At 35.4% G+C, this 18,579-nt stretch overlaps 1 protein-coding gene across 1 annotated transcript; it reads right to left on the bottom strand.

Moving 5' to 3' along the window:
- Positions 1-1,055: 1,055 nt before the first annotated feature.
- Positions 1,056-18,469, bottom strand: ORC1 (origin recognition complex subunit 1). Its single transcript, XM_039320046.1, has 17 exons — positions 18,283-18,469; positions 17,927-18,020; positions 17,634-17,761; positions 16,446-16,606; positions 14,228-14,594; positions 12,079-12,379; positions 11,624-11,728; positions 10,329-10,518; positions 9,544-9,650; positions 8,642-8,743; positions 8,231-8,402; positions 6,114-6,221; positions 5,382-5,531; positions 4,629-4,748; positions 3,458-3,624; positions 2,185-2,272; positions 1,056-1,382 (listed from the first exon to the last, which is right to left on the bottom strand). The coding sequence occupies exons 1-17, from the start codon at positions 18,317-18,319 to the stop codon at positions 1,164-1,166; spliced, it is 2,616 nt and encodes an 871-aa protein (XP_039175980.1). The 5' UTR covers positions 18,320-18,469; the 3' UTR covers positions 1,056-1,163.
- Between the last annotated feature and the right edge of the window lie 110 nt (positions 18,470-18,579).

Raw genomic sequence — 18,579 nt, 5'->3', positions numbered from 1 at the left:
TTCTGCCAACCAATTTTTGGATCAGCCACAACTTGACAGAAATAAAACCTGAATATTTGGGTTGTTCTGGGTTTGGACCAAAGAAATTCAGGGAATTACAGGTTACACTACCATCTGTTGATCATACTACATAGAAAAAACATTTCAAGTTTAATTCAAATATAAAGCAAGTCATGACTGGATGAACAATACTTCTGGAAATGATATGTTTCTTTTCTCTACCTTCTAGCTTTGATTTATTAAAGTTTTCCATATTCCCCATATTTCAGTTGATAAACTCCTTTTTTAGTTCTGTTCAATTGCGTCCAATTCTTGAAGTCTGCCTGGACAAGTCCCAGTTTTCTTGGCAAGCTTTTTCAAAAGTAGTTTGCCTTACCTCTTTCCTAGGGCTGAGTGAAAGTGACTGGCTCAAGTTCACCCAACTGGCTTTGTGCCTAAGGCAGGACTAGAGTTTGTGGTCTCCTGACTTCTAGCTTGAAGCCTTAACCACTACACCAAGCTGGCTCTAAACTTTAAATTACTATGAGCATTTTCCTTCCAGCTAAAATTATAAATAGGTTTGCAGTAATCAAAACTGGTTAAGTATAGTTAGTAAGCTTTTGAAAAGCAATTGAAAGAAGTACTTTACAAAGTATGATTATCATAAACAAAACACCATTTTTCAAAACAGTAAAACTGTGATTGATTATTTGCACTGCTGCTTAAAGACTATCACCAACTGTCTGTGCAGTACTTTTGCTGGGACCTTTAGAATAATAGCTTAGAAGATAACTAAGGACTGAAAATACAGCTCCTTTAAAGTTTTAGGAAAGGCATTTTTCTCGTGCTAATATGCTTTGCAATGAATCTCTTCCCAGTGTTTTGTACAAGCCTAATATTTTGGATATAATGTTTTGGAAGCTACCTAAAAATGGGATAGAGTGAATTTGTATGAATTTCTATTGGGATAAAACCAACTTTTTAACTAAACTTCAACAACTGGAGATAGATTTATGAAGTATAGTTATATAGTATAGTATAATGTAGAGTTATAATGAGAGCACAGAACAACCGGATTATTTTTTAAAGAATAGTTATTATTATAAACACTATAAAATAGCTAAAATACGTTTAAAAACAAAATTTCAAGTATTAATCAGCATCATTATTTAAAACAAATCTTATTAAAATTTAGTATTTTTGGCATCCTGATCTTGCTTGAGTGCATACATGACATCATTCTGGCTAACATTGAGTCGAACTCGCATGCCTAGGTATTTAGCATGAGATTCTACCAGCAAAAGTTTGCAAGCACCAAGTCGGGAGGAAATTGCCATTATATCGGATACAGTAGGGACTGGTAGGCCTTCAATTCTACATAGAGCAATGTGCTGATGAAATATCTAGAAATGGAAAAAACAAAACTGAAGGTTAAAAACAAGCAAGTTAAAAGAGTAATTTCTAATTACTTTCCTCCTCTTTCTATGGGAAATTAACCAATAAATACACCAGTGGTTCTCAATCTGTGCTTCGCGGAGTTTTGGGGTCTGTGATGTCATCACAGTGAGTCCATGGAGGCTTGAAGAAATGTTATGATTTAAATCTTGATTTAAATCTTGGGGGTCCGTGGTGAAGAAAAGATTGAGAACAACTGAGATACACCATTTTTCAGAATTGTATATAAGGTGGTACCTTGGTACTCAACTGTTTTGAAATTCATTGAATTTGATATTCAACACATTTTGACACAAACATTTTGTCCCGGTCGTTTGTTTGGTACTCAATGCACAAGCTAGAACTTGTCAGTGTCAGCTGCCTTGTGACTCACTACATTATTCCTTCCGGGAAAAATTCATTTGTTACCCATCGTGCCTCCTGGAACCAATTAACAATGAGTATCAGGGTATCACTGTATTCTGAAAATTATATTAAAAGATTGTCAAATAGACTGTCTAGATTGAATTTATGCAGTTTGGAAGAATGTATAGTATGGTCTGACACAAATAATTATATTCAAAATATAAAAATACAAGCTTGAGGAGGAGAACTGCCAAAGACTTGAAGCGCTAATCTAATTAGTGCATATTTGTGAATTGGAATAAAGAGCTACATTGTATAAAATATATTAAATAATAATTTCCAATGAAAAGATACATCCTCAGACTATAACTAAAGTCTTCTTGAAAAATTAGCATTTATTTTTACCTGCTGAATTGTAGCTTCTTCTAGTCCTAACCTATGAAATTCTGCAATTGTGGCTTTCAAGAATATTTGCTCCTGCAATGAACCATTCCTAAAAGAGAATGGAACCCCAACAAGATTAATCAGCATAATAAAAAAGTACTTCTAAGTGTGTTAGTACACTATATATATAATTTCTACTTGGTGGGTTGCAAGAAACAACATGTTGACTTACCAGGGAGACATGTATTCTATACACAGTGTTATCTGAAATTGTGGGTGCATATAGAAGTAAAAAATCATAGTAAAGACTGTAAGTTATGCTCCAGAAAATGGTGATAATTGGAAGAAATAAGGATGAGTTTGGGGAAAAAATTTCAACTGTGCAGATGAGATCCGGGGGAAGGTTCTATTATGTAACATGAATAGATGGGTGGGACCAAGCTAAAAGAGTCCAAAAAAAGGAACCCAGATATTTAGAGTACTGAGAATGAGTGAGACTGGTGACTGTTAATGGGTATCTCTCTAAAGCAAAGGTCTATTTCAAATACAGATAGTCTTCGGGTTACAATGGCAACTAGGAACAGAATTTTTGTCTCTAGAAGATGTGGTTTTAAAGTGTGATATTACATAGCTATATTGCTTAGCACCAGCAATTCCAGCATCCTGGTTGCTGTTATTGAGTGAGGACTTCATGGGTCAATAAGCGAGGACTTCATGTGACCATGATTTCCAACTTCCTGGCAGCTTTCCCATTGACTTTGCTTGTGGGAAGCTGGCAAAGAATGTTGGGAATTGTCATCATATGACTGCAGCTTGCTGTCATAATGGTGAGCTAGGCACTGAATGCTCAGATCACAACCTTGTGACTGTGGGAATGTAGCGACGTCTGGAATTCCAAGGACTGGTCCTTGCCACCACTTGTCCAAGCACCATTATAACTTTTAATGGTTGCTGAACAAATGGTTGTAACTCATGCTGCACAAACCAGATTTTCCTCCTTTTTTTTCTTTTAACAACCCCATAAACCCTTGCATGGGGTGGAGTTAGGGCGACTGAGCAGCGCTTGAGTGTTTGCTGGCCAGATGCCCTTCCTGACGCCTAGGTGGAGTTCTCAGCAGACAATTAATTACTCATTGCTCTCAGAGAGAGAAATATCTGCCGCTACCTAGGATCAAACTCATAGCCTCCTGATTATAAGGCAATAGCTCCACCTCTAGGCCATCATGCCACTCAGACCAGATTTTCCTTTATGGCACTGAAGCAGAGAAGATTCACAGGTAAACTATTATATTACCTAATTGCATTTATATATGGAGATGAGAACATTTCATCCACAGCTTGCATAACATGAGCCATGTTGACTAATCCAGAAACACCTCTTTTGCAATCAAGTTCACAGATTTCAGTGGACCTCCTGCAGATATCAAGGCATCGTCTTGCATCACCAGACAAAGCTGCAACCTAAAATGTATTGATTAAAAATGAAAGTTGATCATTTTCTTTTTATTGCAATATCCAGAAAAAAATGATAGCTATTTAACACTATTTAATGTGGAATATTTGTTTCACCCAGAAATTCCCCTTTCTTCATGTTAATTTGGTTTCCCCCATTTGTTGGGAATCTATAATGCTGAAATCTGGAAATGGCATGGACAGTAGTGGATATATTGCAGTCTGACCAGGCAACATCACTACTGAGTTTGCTACAGTGTGTCCTAGTAAGCTTCCAGGTGCAACTTAAACTATTGTTGTCTCCCTTAAGGCCCTACATGACATAGGGCTAGCTTAGTTTTGGGACTGTCTATTCCTGGTGGTTTTTACCTGTCTCCACTACATCTGGCAGACTGAGCACACTCAAAGTCTCCTCGGTGAAATAGTGTAATCTGGTGGGGCAGAGAAAACCTTTTCTGTCATGGCCCTTCCCTTAGGGAACAGTTTCTCTCCAGAGGTACAGATGTCCCTGACCCTGTTCACCTTCAGGAAAGCAGTGAAGATACAGCTTTTCCCCCAGGCAATGAGGCCAAGGTGTTGATGGAGCTGGCATTGCAAAGTTGGTACATGCAAGTTTTATTGGGGGCTCAATGTTGTTTTTAAGTGTTTTTGTGTGTTGATTATATTGTGCTTTTCATTTTTGTTCATTGCCCAAAGTTGTCTGGTAGATGGGCAGCCATATAAGTCTGCTAAGAAAATAAATAAAATGGATACATTTTGTGGATTTGATTACTATTATCTTCACTTTCTTCACAATCCCATTGGAACAACAAGAGCATGTTATAAAACTGAAACACAATAATGAAGAACGTCTGAAGCACTTCTTTAAAATTTCACTAATTTATGATACAGACCTAGATCCATCAGTTTGGTATATAGTTTGTACTTCAGTTAGAGTTCAGTCATTAACTAGTAAGAGCAGTGTTAATTTAAAAAAAAAAAATTCCACACAGCTGCCACTATGGTCAATTTACCTTTCTAGAAATGAACTGGACTGCATCCTCTTCAAATGCTTTTAACTGATTGACCCTGGAAGAAACAATTTGTTGTAACTGCTTGTAGGTGTACGGCTGGAAAGACATTCGAGTAAGGCCCTGCAAAAAAGAAAACATCAAACTTGTTGAAAGCTCTTGAAATGATTATTCAATAAATCTTACAAGCTGTATGAAATATAAGAGATAAAATAAATTACAGGATGTGCAGCTGTGTTTAACCTTAATTTTCTATTCAAAATACTTTTTAATTATTTAATGTGGAAACTGAAAATGTATGCATCAAATGCAATTTTAGGTGTAAACTACTGAAATGTTTTATTCAGAACTTGTGATATTATTGCAAGTGGTTTCTCCAGAATTCTATGCATTCCAGCAGATTATCATGGGCTGAATACTCCCACATCAGAATCTTTCTTTTTTTTCTAGCACCACAAAGTCTCCTGTGTTTGATATCTAGTTCTATAAATGACCAGCTTCAGAATAGAAAAATGCAATAATCAAATAAATAACACCTTAATTAAAATCTTAGTAAATAGTATCTAACAAACTTTTCTTTATTCAGACCATATCTAAAGTGGCATCTCAAACAATTAACTTGAGGCTTTATCTGGAATTTTTCTCATATCAGTAACAACTGATTGCAAAGCACAGTAATAGCTCTTTTTTTTTCATTAATTTCTGTAAACATTATGAATGCAACATAACCATAGTAATAGAGTTGAACAGACATACCAGCCTGCTGGCTACTCTTTTCATCATTATTCTTTCTGGCAAATCCATAGTGTTAGCAATGGCCAAGACAATTAATTTGGCATTTTTCTCGGTGGGCCAGTCAAAGAGATTGTACATCACATTTTGTTTTCGAGTCCATAGGAGATCAAGCTAGATTGAGGAAAAAATTGATGCAAAATTACAGATGAAGAAAATATATGCTGCAAAAATGTACAAGATCTGGTTCTAATTTTTTTTAGTTTTGCAGAAAAATATTATTTTGGGTTAACGTTCAAATACTATAAGCATTATTTTTAGTTTAGTTTTATTTTTAGTTTAACCTATGGATAATACTGCATATATAAGTATCTAAAGAAAAATACTGTATATTTCCTTCTCTGTATCAGTACATTTCTGCTTGAAAAACAGGTGCTTGTTACATAGTTGGAATTGAAACCTGGAGTTAACCCACAGAAATGTGTCAGTTTAGGAATGAACATAGAAAGATTTTCCCTTTTGCATTCTTTTTTAAAGATTTTAACCTCAGCAGAGATTATTTTTATTTTTAATTAATATTTGTAGGCCCCTCTTGTTCAACTGAAGGGAATGAAAGTGTTTTGAAATAATTTATATTGTTTTTATTGACAAGATGATCACTTCAGACCATTTCAATCTTACAACAGCCCCATGGTTCTGAAATACTTACAAAACAAACTAAAAAACAATCTTCTAATATAAGAACTCCCACATTACCTCATCCACAACAAGTACTACAGTTTTCCTTTTTGATCCACGTGTGCAAAACATCTTTTTCAGAAGTTCAGCCGCGTGACTGGCAGTGGTCTTCTGGCCTGTCAGTAGCTAAATCAGATTAAATGGAGACTGGTGTTACGATCTTGTGCAGCAGTAATGAATTCAGCTATAGCAATAGTATCATTCTATGTATGTTTCTCTAGAAATTAAATCCTACTATGTTCAGTGTGGCAGGTTGTCAGCTTTAGAAGGACAAATGGAAGAACTTGCCTAAAAAACTATCAAGTTTGCAAAATTACATTACCTCCAGTTTGTCCTAATTGAACCTCATGTCCAGATGAACTTTCTGCCAGACCTATGTTAATTTTTTATGTTGAGCACCATCAGATTGTAAACCCATAAACCCACTTGGAGCTGTAAATATTTATATTAATAAAACAGACATAATTATTAATCAAGATAGGAAGAGTGAAAGGAGAGGTGTCAGACAATAGAAGGACATAACGAGCTTTTTAAAAGACAAGGCAATTGAGATCAGACAGACCTACCCTTATGAAACTCCATTTTTAAGAACGTTTTTCATATGCCCCATTATTTTTCTCTTGTGGGAGATGAGATTATGTGCCACCTTGCATTGAGAAATATCTGACATCAAGGAGGTAAGAATCTTTTCCTCGTAATACCTACTTCATCCAGCTTGGCCATAGCAGCCAGATCTTGACTTTTGCTTTAAATATTAAACTGTATTGTAAACATTTTAAAGTATTATGACCATGGAGCTTGATGCATAGTCAGGATTTTAGATTGTTTAGAACATTTGGTCATTTGCTTGCTTTCAGGAAAGTTTAGCCTTAGTTATTAAAAATATTCTTCTTAAATTTATTTGCTAACTATTTTGCCATGGGACTATTCTAGGTAGCCAAATTTATAGTTAAAACTTTTCTGGTTGTTTCTTTTCATGTATTATTTCATTTATAAAAGCCTGTTATTTCATCTTTCTGTCATATGTAGATATGTTTCAGTAAAAAAAAAATACTTTTGGATGCTAATTATTTTACTATGGGTTGTGTGTTTAGGAGTAAAAGGTACATTTCGGGGAGAGATAATTTGATGCAACTATTCTACTTACGTTAAGTTGTATTTAGATAAATGTCTACAGCATACCCCAGCGGTGCTAAGCAAATCTGTTACATTATTCTTTAATAGTCAAATCTTGGAATGTTGATGTGGTATACTTCTTCCACTTTATTAATGTGATTTAAGTATTTACGTATTGTCTGAAGTTGTGCAAGTTGTAATATGCATCATAAGACTCCTTTTAAAATCTTGTCTGGGAATCCAATCATTAATAAACTTCAAATATTTCCCGGGATGGTAACATAAATGTTGAAGCACACCTGTCAGCTCATACACTTATTCAATCTTGCCAAAAGCATTGTCTTTAATCCATTAACTTCAGAAAGCAAGGCCAAGAGCTGTTAATCTGCCTGGGTGTTTAGAGAGACATTTGCATTAATTCTGGATAAAGCAGGATTTTTGAACCTGGAATGATTCCATGATCACTTCATATTTAATTAGCTGTAAATAAGCACTAAAGTGTTTGCAATCTTCCAAATTTTAAAAGATAGCCATTTTCCACAAGCCATAAGTTGTATAAGTAGTGTACACACACACACACACACACACACACACACACACACACACACACACACACGTGTGCACCTGGAATGGAAAGCCAGTTGGTTAAGATGTTGAACTAGGAGCAGGAAGACTGAAGTTTTAATCCTCCATAGGTATGTATGTCATCTGGATGTATTTGGGCCATTCATTTTTTCCTCAGCCAAGACTAAGAACATTTATCTACCAACTTCCACAGAAACAATGTGCTAGATTACACTCCATAACCTTCAATTATTCATCTTGAAGACGTAGGTTGAAAAAACACTGTCGCATATCAAAAAAAAACTGCACACACAACTTATGGCTTGTACACACACACACACACACACACACACACACACACACACACACCTAGAGACAGGCAAGCTCAGCCTCTGAATTTAAGAAACGACTGAAAAGGCTTCTTGCCCAATTCCGTTTTTCTCAAGCGTATTCACCTTTAAAATGAGCACATAGGCTTGGTGTGGATCAGTCAGTTTCATTCCATTAATCTCTATAAACTGGAAAGCTGGTATCTCTTCATTTTCTGCTGCCTGCTGAAGATAATGAATGGCTTCATGGACTGTTGCTGTTTTGCCTGTTCCAGGAACTCCAGAAATGTACATACACCTGAAACACAAGAGAACCGATACTAATCACTCAGATTTCTGTTTTTTCTAATCAAAAGCTGCCTTATTTAGAACGATTGTTCCCTTAGCCCAGTGTTTCCCAAACTTGACAATTTTAAGGCATGTGGACTGGCTGTGGAATTCTGGGAGTTGAAGTCCTCATGCCTTAAAATTGTCAAGTTTGGGAAACACTTTTAATGAAACTGAAAATTGATGAAAAGCATGCCAAGAAACACTCACCCTCCTGTCCCATCAAGAAGCTTGCTTTCTATGAAGTTACAGATATCCTGGAATTCCTTTTCACGGCAGGGCAAGGTCTCTGGGACAGCAGACACGTGCAGTCTGTCAATTAAAGCAAAAGAGGAGGAAAAGGGACATCAATACGAAAGACTCCAGTTACATGATTTTTAAGTAAGAATAGTGAATAGAATTGATTAAGAATTGTTATGCAAATGTTCTAAGAATTGATTTCAAATAACACTGGGTTGAAAAAGGGTTTGTTTGTTTTTTCAAAAAAGTGACTTTATAACTTAAAAGCTAATCCATAGTAAAAAAAAATATTCTATATGTAATATAAAACAAGAAGAATCAGATATTCGTAACAGACGGGGTGTTTATTTAAAGATACCAATATATTATCTATCGCTATAATAAAAAATATTATTTACATCACCCTCAAAGGCTAACTTCTAGCTTGTCCTCCTTTAACTACAGGTAGTCCTCGACTTAAAAGTTCATTTAGTGACTATTCTAAATTACAACAGCCCTGAAAAAAGTGACTTACGACCAGTTTTCACACTTACAATCACTTCAGCATCCCGATGGTCACGTGATCAAAATTACGGTAACTGACTCATAATGGTTGCTGTGTCCCAAGGTCACGTGATCACCTTTTGTAACCTTTGGACAAGCAAAGTCAATGGGAATTCAGATTCACTTAACAACGATTACTAATTTAACCCCTGCAATGATTCACTTAACAACTCTGGCAAGAAAGGTTGTAAAATGGAGCAAAACTCACTCGACAAATGTCTCACTCAACAACAGAAATTTTAGACTCAACTGCGGTCATACGTCAAGGACTACCTGTACATTGTTATTTATTTCTTCCCTTGGGAAATACAAGGAATATTTTACTTTACCTCATCCTTGCCTGTTCTAGCACACTGGCTGGCTTCTGCATAGTCTGAGTTCGACCGCGAATTCTTGGGGTGGCATTACGTGGAGTTTTTGGAGTACTTGGTTTAGACTGCAAGAAAAATCATTGTTTTCTCATTTAGAAATTGTTTGCATTTTGTTCTGCTTGAAACTGCTGAAAATAATAATTAAAAAAATAAGCCAAACATTTTTAATGCTTAGTACATTATTTATTTGGCATAGAATTTAAATGAATATTCAACGCAAAAGTGGACTGAAAGAAGGAAAGGTGGAAATAGTTTTACATTATTTCCTATCTGGAATTTTGTAGTTCACCTTGTAGCCAGTTTGGTGTTGTGATTAAAGACACTGGACTAGGAGCAGGGAGAACTGTATTTTTGTTCTTTCTTGGGAATAAAAGCCAGCTGAGTGATTTAGAACCAATCAACATTAGACCAATACCAGGAAATTAAAAAAAAAAAAATCCTGAAGAAGGAATGGTAAACCACTTCCAAAAATATTGCCAAGAAAACTGTATTGATTTGTTCACGTTGCCAGGAGTTGAAATTCATTTAAATGACCCACACATACAAAGACACAGCCTATTTTCATCAGGTAAAATGAAGATGGTATTGACTCCAAATATAACCACTATTCTTCTCAAAAATCTCCATTTATAAATTCCAAACTGAATTTTATAAATTGTAAAATCAAGAGTTTATTTTACGTTTATTGTGATTTTTGAGAGTAATTACAATTTTTTGTTTTTAGAAATGCCTATAGCTCTTACCGTATTCCTTGAATCCTTGGTAGGTGTTCCCATGGATTGGTTCTTTGAGAACTTGGGAGTGAATTTTGTTTGCCTTTTAGGTGTATGAAGTATCTTGTTGTCTTCTTCATCACTGCTATCTGAATCAGAAGTTTCCAAGGGACTAGGACACTTCTTACCTTTGCTTTTATCTTCAGCTCTATTTAAAATACTAAAGAAATAAATTGGATACATCATATTTTGAATTTTGGAAAATAGGCAGAAAAAGAGACTCCTGGAACAACACTGGCTGAAGACAATGAGAGATTATGAGCAGACAGATAATGAGCTCATGCTTAGACACAGACATAGTGAATCCTGCTTTATCTGAGATTCTTTTGAGCCTATGATGTCTAAGGAATGTGAAGTGACCTCTGGGTTGAGCTCAGACACCTTTAAATTAGATCCCTGGGCTTTTAGCGGATTAAATAATGCCACAGGTTTTGAAAGAGATGGTGGTGTGGTTCCTCTTCAAAAAGGCATGTAAGGTCCAGCTACCCAGAGAACTATCATCTAATCCCCAAACTGCTACTCTGCGAAGGAACTTCTAACAGATCCTGAGAAAGTAGAGAGGGAAACAGGACTGTTACAAAAGAGAAACACCTTCAGTTATTTCACCTTAAATCACACTAGGTATATATTGAGCTGGACAATTGTCTTGAAAAATTTGGGAAACAAAACAACTTGGAATTCTGTAAGTATCTTTTTTGCTAATAAGGTATTGGAAGAGAACCTTGAAAGCCTGCCAAGCACCTAACATTTGGTTTGTAAGGGAGGTTAGACAACAATCAGCAGAATCTGCAACCTGATGTCTTCATGTCTCCATCACGTATTTGGTCTATACCTCCAATAAACCCCGATCAATGGTTATGCTGCCAAATGGGATGGAAATTTTAGTTCAAAACTTAGGATATAACCAAATTTTCTACTCCTAAGTAGAAGAGTGAAAGTGAGATTACATGCAGGAATCTTCTATCATTTAAACTGGTAATGTTTAAATGTAAAATTAAAAAAGGTAGGTAAGGGTAAAAAAATGTCCTATGAATGAATTACTGTGAGGGTTATTGATCCAGGTTTGACCCGCTTATTTTCATTTATACAAAGATCAGTTTTGGACAATGTTTTCTTTTTAAAAAGTCTATCAAACAATATATTTGTAAACATGCATATATAAAGCAATTATTTCCACCAATAATTTATCAAATGTTACTAACGCACTAGGCATTTCAGGGCTTACAGCATATAACAATAAAATGTAATATGGATAACAGTCTCACCCAAGTTGTTCTGCAATTCGAGCAGCAGTCACTTTTGCACATTTTCTGCGTGAACGTGGAGTCATCGCTGGATTCCGTGTTTCCAACTCATATTCTTCATCTAAACTATAGAGAAATGCGACTATATATTATATATTCTATGAAAAATGTATGACACCTTCACCAACTTCACCATTCTCAATTATTCAAGAAACAGATACTTTAAAGTCAATCTAGGCAGACAAAATTTAACCCATGGAATCGTATTTAAGTATAGTTATTAATCTGTTAAATTTATCACCAGTATTAAAAAGCTAACAATTCTTCCTGTCAGCAAATGATTGCAGAAAAGAAGTAAATTAATATTAAATACACAGCAGGGGATATCTATATCTTGCGTCAAGAAAAATGAATGTTAATATAGACACAAGAACGATAAGCTGTTCAGAAGACTATATTTCCAAATTTAGCCCTACCCTTTAGTACTTTGTGTCACTGCAGAACTGCTGGTTTTCAGACTGGAATCTTGGATCTTCTGGCATAAACTTAGTAAATTTGTTGTAGTTCTTTTGGGTTGCTCATCCAGTGGTTTTATATCTGAAAGCAAATCTTCCTCATCAGAAACACAAGGTATTTTTTTAGGAGAACCTTTAATGCCAGTAAATGTTACTTTTCTTTTGAGGGATGATCGTTGTGGAGTTTCAGTCAAACCACAGTCTAGAAGCTCAATCACATCTTGTTGCACTGCAAGCGTACTTCTAGGAGATTTTGTAGGTGCTAAAAGGAAAAAAAAATCAGAACAAGATTTAATAGGAGTCATTAAGGAATAATAATTTCCGAATACATATGCCCCTCTGTATCTCTTCGGGTCAAATTTCCTCTGGCCTGCAACCTAATTTCTGAAATTTTTTCCAAGAAACAATTTCAGACCTTACTGATTTTTCATAAATTGTTGAAAACCTAGTTGGTTTCCAAGGCCTTGAGCCAAAGCAGTTGAATTCCTTTAGGTTTTTTTGGTTTTCTATGTTATAGATCAGTCTTCTGGTTGGTATAAGTTATTTTTCATTTTAATTTATTATAATCTCGCAGAGTTGTTGTGGAATTGAATTGGCCAAATTCCAAATGGCCTTGAAATTGGAACATCAGATTAACTATCAGATCAACTTGACTCTTTTCTCTGGCATTCTGTCATTTGGACAGAAAGGAGTCAAAGAAAAAAAAAAGACAAATCAAAAAATGAATTAATCAATGGAGCTAACTTTGCTATTGCTTTCTCTAGTTGTACCTATTAATGGCACATTTCCCAGCATATTACTCCCAGGGAAATACAGCAGCCAATAAAAAATGGATCCTAATCTCTAGTATAAATTAAAAGAAGAAAAAAATACAATATGTGAGTATTTATCAGTATAGAAGCAGGATCCATATGACATAGCTCAGAATTCTAAAGTTTTATTTGAATTACATTAACAGGCACTTTTTTAAACTCCAAAAATCTCTCTTTTTGCTTCTACATTCGACTAATAACATGAAAGGACAAAGTCTTTTGTTCCCCCATTTTTATACAGGTTTTCTGTTTTCAAGGAAATGATAAAAAGTTCCAGTCATGATATACTTATCAACCTACATAATTATGTTATTTTTCATGTGAGTTATACTAATAGGGGCAGAATTTTATATCTGTTACAGATATATATGAATCAAATACAGCAACAGAAATGAACAAACCCCTCAGTTGTATGAGTGCCAGATCAGAAGCCATCCATTGTTAATTATGGCTTTCATCTGAAAATAATCTGAAAGACAGAGATCTGCTTAATATAAAGGTCCTGCTTTAGTTATGAGTAACTCTAATTTAAGGATGGTAAATAGTCCAAACCATAGTAATTTCTTCATCCAGAGAAGCCAGAAGGTATTATCACCTAGAGTTGCTTTTTAGAGTGAAATGGATGGCACATAACTGTTATTCAATAGTTAATAATTACTATTCTCATAACATTTTAACACAACCTTCCTGGGAGCTGATTCAGGGCGATTCTGTGGCTTAGAAAAGAAAGTTATACAGAACAGTTCCTATTATTAAGAACTGCAAAAGGGATTTCTGTAGTAAGAGGTAAATAATCTTTTACAGGTAGTCCTTGATTTACAACCATTTGTTTAGCGACCGTTCGAAGTTACAACAGCAGTGAAAAAAAAATGATTTATGACCGTTTTTCACACAACTGTTGCAGTGTCCCGGTGGTCACGTGATCAAAATTCTGATGCCTGGCAACTGGCTCATAGCTATGATGGTTACAGTGTCCCAGGGTCACGTGATCACCTTTTGAGACCGTCTGACAAGCAAAGTCAATGGGGAAGCCAAATTCACTTAACAACTATGTTACTAATTTAACAACTGCAGTGATTCACTTAACCACTGTGGCAAGAAAGGTCGTAAAATGGGGCAAAACTCATTTAACAACTATTTGGCTTAGCAATGGAAATATGGGGCTTAATTGTGATCATTAGTCAAGGACTACCTGTATAACCCTTAAAATTAGTAAGGTGTTATAAACCATGTAGCAGTTTACAGAGCTATTTCTTCTGACAGTGAAGACAGCAGTACCCAATCATTTGTAAACATACTGTTTAACTGTAATCTTTTCTTTGCTCCAGGGATGTCACCACTGGCCAGTTTCGGGGAATATCTCTGCTTAAACAAGGAAGACTTAGCAGCTGAATGTCTCAGTTTTACTTCTGCGCTGCTTTTATTGCTTTCTTTGGTACTCCAAGTGATGTTTTTGATTGCTTCTTCCAGCGAGCGGGAGGGAGTCAGATGGCTCTCAGTTGCAAAATTTATGTCATTCTTTAGTTTAACAGAATTTTTCAGTTCTGCCAGTAAATTAGGTCTCAGTGGCTTCATTTTTTTTCCATCCCAAGATTTCCTTACAAACAGAACTTGCTTATTTTTTGCTTCAATAGGCAATGCTTCACATGGTGACAAAGGAATAACCTAAAAACAGCAAAACAGCAGAAAGTTGTTCATTTTACACAGCAGTGAAATAATGTGATCAGCCTGTCCAAAACTTAGTATAATTCAAAGAGATTAAACGTCAGTTAGCTCTAAGCATAACAAAAGGTCAATTAAGGAATGTATTTTCTCAAACTGTAACGAAAACTGGCTTCTCCTTTGAAGAGGAATATTTACTAAAACAGTGGGAACTATAACTCATATTTTTAGAATTAACTCTCTGACTTGCAAAGATGCAGTTGAGCCCAGTTACTAATGGCTTCATTTATGTAGTTTCCTTGGCAGAGTGGGAGTGGTTTGCTGTTTTATGATTTTTTTTTTTTTAAAAAAATGCCTAGCTAAAAACACTGGTATTGGTGCCCAATCCAAGTAGTAACCAGAGGCAAGCCAAGTTAGTGACTACTTACTGCTACCTATTGAAGTCATCATATATATCCAGGGCTGTTACTATTAATAAGTTACAGTACTAGTGGACCATATATAATACTAGCTTATAATATTTTTCACTATCTCTAAACAGCATACATGCATAAAACATGTACAGAACAAGCAGTAATTTAAGAGATACTGATTTGGTGTTAGAATCAGAAATATCTGATGCCTAAAATGTTATTTGTAACATACAACTTATATAAACAATAATTCAAATTACAAAAGCTACTGCCCAATTAATCTAATCTAGTGCTTCTCAAAAGTTTTGTTCCTACAATGGTTATGCTGATTGGCAATCACCAGGACTGTCATCTTACTAGGCTGGGGAAGATAATCTAAATGATCAATTCTGCAACGCTGATTGGTGATTACCAAGTTGTAATCTTACTAGACTGGGGAAAATATTCTAAACGATCAATCCTGTACCGATAATCAATAGTATAAAACACTGCTTAGGCAATGCATTGAACTATACATGCCCTTGAAGACCACCCATAAGCTACAACTGGTCTAGAATGCAGAAGCTGTGATAGGCACCCCTAGATTCACCCAAGTTACACCCCTGTTGCAAGAGCTGCACTGGTTCCCAGTTTCCTTCTAGGTGCAATTCAAAGTGCTGGTTAAACTTTGAAATCCTGCCCAGCATGGGATCAGGTTATTTGTCTCATCCTGAGAGTTTCTGCCTAATAGAATAGGCGTGCTCCAGGTTCCTCCCCTGAAATACTGCCATTTAATGAGACTATGTCCTTTTCATAGGTGTCTCTACCTTGTCGAAACCCGTCTCCCAGGCGATCCAGAAGACTCCACCCTTTTAGCCTTCCAGAAGGCTATTAAGACCTGACTCCTTATTCAGGCACTGGAAAAGAGTGAAGGGAACTTATAGATCACTGTTGGGGCACCTTAGGGGATGACTGAGGCACCACTTTTTTTTAGTTTTTTATGGTTTTTAGATTTATTATTGTCATGAGTTGTCCAGTTGTGCTCTAAGGTGAATGGCCATGCACATCTTTTAAATAAAATCAATCAGATTGGCCAATGCTATTTAAGCCTATTTATGCAGCAGTATTGTGAATACAGTATTCAAATTGCCCAGCAATGAAAATTAATGTGTAAGTGAAGCATCAAAACAGATGAAGTGGAACTGTCATGACCAATCTTATGATAGACTATTTATCACAGAATATAATGTATAATAAAATATAATAAAGATTACTTCATGTTCTTTTTAAAGTGCTGCCTTTCATGTTTACTATTACATATCCAAGAAGAAATGTCAAGTCAGGTCTGAAGTTGCCAGGAAAGAGCTATCTCAGGTTTACGATTACGGCAAACTACATCAAAGAATTTCTGAAGACATTTTCCTTTTCTTGCCTTCACACATTTGAATCCGCTACTACTCACCATAATTTTACCAACAATAGATGAAACAAATATGTCAGTATCCCATTCAGCCTTCTCATTCAAGAATATCTCTTGTTTTTGTCCCAAACTTTTTCGGAGACCAAATGGTATTTCTTCAATACGAGAAAACCACTGAACAACTGCATGTTTCTCCTGAGTATCTGAGGTAGAAAAAAAAAATTACTTACCAAGACCCCTTGGAGATTTTTGAAACATACATTTCTTTGGTTTCATTAAATGTCAGTGCAAGCAAGAGTGTCTGCCTTTTGCCATCAACTATAGGGGAGGGGGAGCATGCAGCCATTGGAACTTTGAATTAGAGTAGTAAGTACTTTTATTTGGCTCTCTTGTTACCTCAAAAGGTCACCAAGCAACTCGTCATAAGTTATGGACTACCTGTAATTGCAGCAAAGACAAATACTAGAAATGTAAACAAACTAGTATTTCAAATTTAGATCTTTGGCATTTCAATAAGGAATAGACCTATTAGAAAAACTCATGGCTATAACACATGAAATCTTGGAATTTAGGCATAGCAATTCATTTATCCTACTTGGAAAGACTTTATTCAGTTTACTAAAAATTCAAAACTGTTTAAGAGATGTGTCGTCAATGATGATATGGTTTTTGTAATATGTGGAAGAAAGATCATTTCAAAATGCAGTATTTAAAGAGGAAGCCTTAAATCAGCCATTTTAGTAGTTGTATGCTTATATAATCTGTGTATATTAATTTCCTATACTTTTTAGGCATTTTAAATCAATAGTTAATGATGTAATATTATATCTATTATATCTATCTACCTACCTAATCTATAATAAAACATTTTTAAAAATTTACTGTGTAGCATTACATAGAATTTTTAAAAGATCAATATTTTAGTATCCCATATTTTAGAATTTTACATACTTAACAGTTCAGTAATTTAGTTACTAAGTATTGTATTGAAGATTTTCTGTAGCACTTTAATATCTGTATTTATATTCATTATTATAGATTAATTTTATATTTTGCATTAATCTTAGTTGTTGAGAAAATGTTTTTGTATCCTCATGAGTTCTGCAACTTCTTATTAAAATATGTATTTAATGACATTACGTTTTGGCAATCTTTTATAAATATTCAACAAAACAAATTTATCTTAGTACTGGAAAACTGATATACAGGAAAGAAACCAAAAAAACTTACCATCTTCATATAGCTTTAAGAGTCTTGCCACGAAAAGTTGATCACATTCTTCTTCTTCTATTAAAATAAATTCTCCAAGAAAAATACAGATGTCGCTGATATCCTTTTCACATTTAATAGATATTCCCCTAAAAATTGATAAATATTTTTTTAGAGTCATTGAATGCCATTCCTCATCTTTCTATCCACTATCTGTATGCTCAGTTATCAGCACTATTACATTATTATGCATTTTCCCAGAACTACAGAATACATTTTGCTTTATAAGAAGTAACTAAAACAGACTGACACACCTATAATGAGCGATCTGCAATTGTCTGTCTGTAGATATAGCCTTGCCAATCCATGAACAGATGCGTTTTCTCTGACTTTTTATGTTTATGGTATCTGTAAAAAGACACAAAAGATCAGATCGTATAATATATATCATATGAGCAAAAGAGGAAAAGTCCTGGAACATCCCGTTGCTATGGCATTGCTCAATCCTCAACTTCTGTGTTATTCTCCTAACCCCCCCCCACTTTTCTAAAAATAATAGAGAAGTATTTAAGAGACCCTAGGGTGACGATCAATCTGCCACTCAGCTTCAATACGATCCTGCTGTCCTTAGAAATCTAATAATCGTGTCGTTCAACAAAAATCCCCTTACGTGGCAACGATTTCCTCCACGAGGGGCTGCAATTCATTCTTTCAAGTCTGACGAAACTAGACAGGGAAAAAACGTCAATCTGAGGCTCAGCGCGGCGACAACTTCTCTCTTCCTCCTGCGAGATGAAACTTCGCGCCAAAGTCCTGTCGCTCCGCCCCGGAAGAGAAATTTGGGCGTCTTTATAAACGCCATGTTTGTTTCTGATTGTGGAAAAAACCCTCAATTCTTATATCCGCAGGGAAAAAGAGAGGCCGGCGGAAGTGTCAACCGCCTGTCCCTTCCTCTCTCCGGAAGTGA

This window comes from Crotalus tigris, unplaced genomic scaffold (genome assembly GCF_016545835.1).
Source record: "Crotalus tigris isolate CLP2741 ecotype Arizona unplaced genomic scaffold, ASM1654583v1 scf7180000023617.9722795, whole genome shotgun sequence".
NCBI lineage: Eukaryota > Metazoa > Chordata > Lepidosauria > Squamata > Viperidae > Crotalus > Crotalus tigris.
The sequence above is the reverse complement of the archived record's forward strand: the minus strand, read 5'-3'. Positions and strand labels throughout refer to the sequence as shown.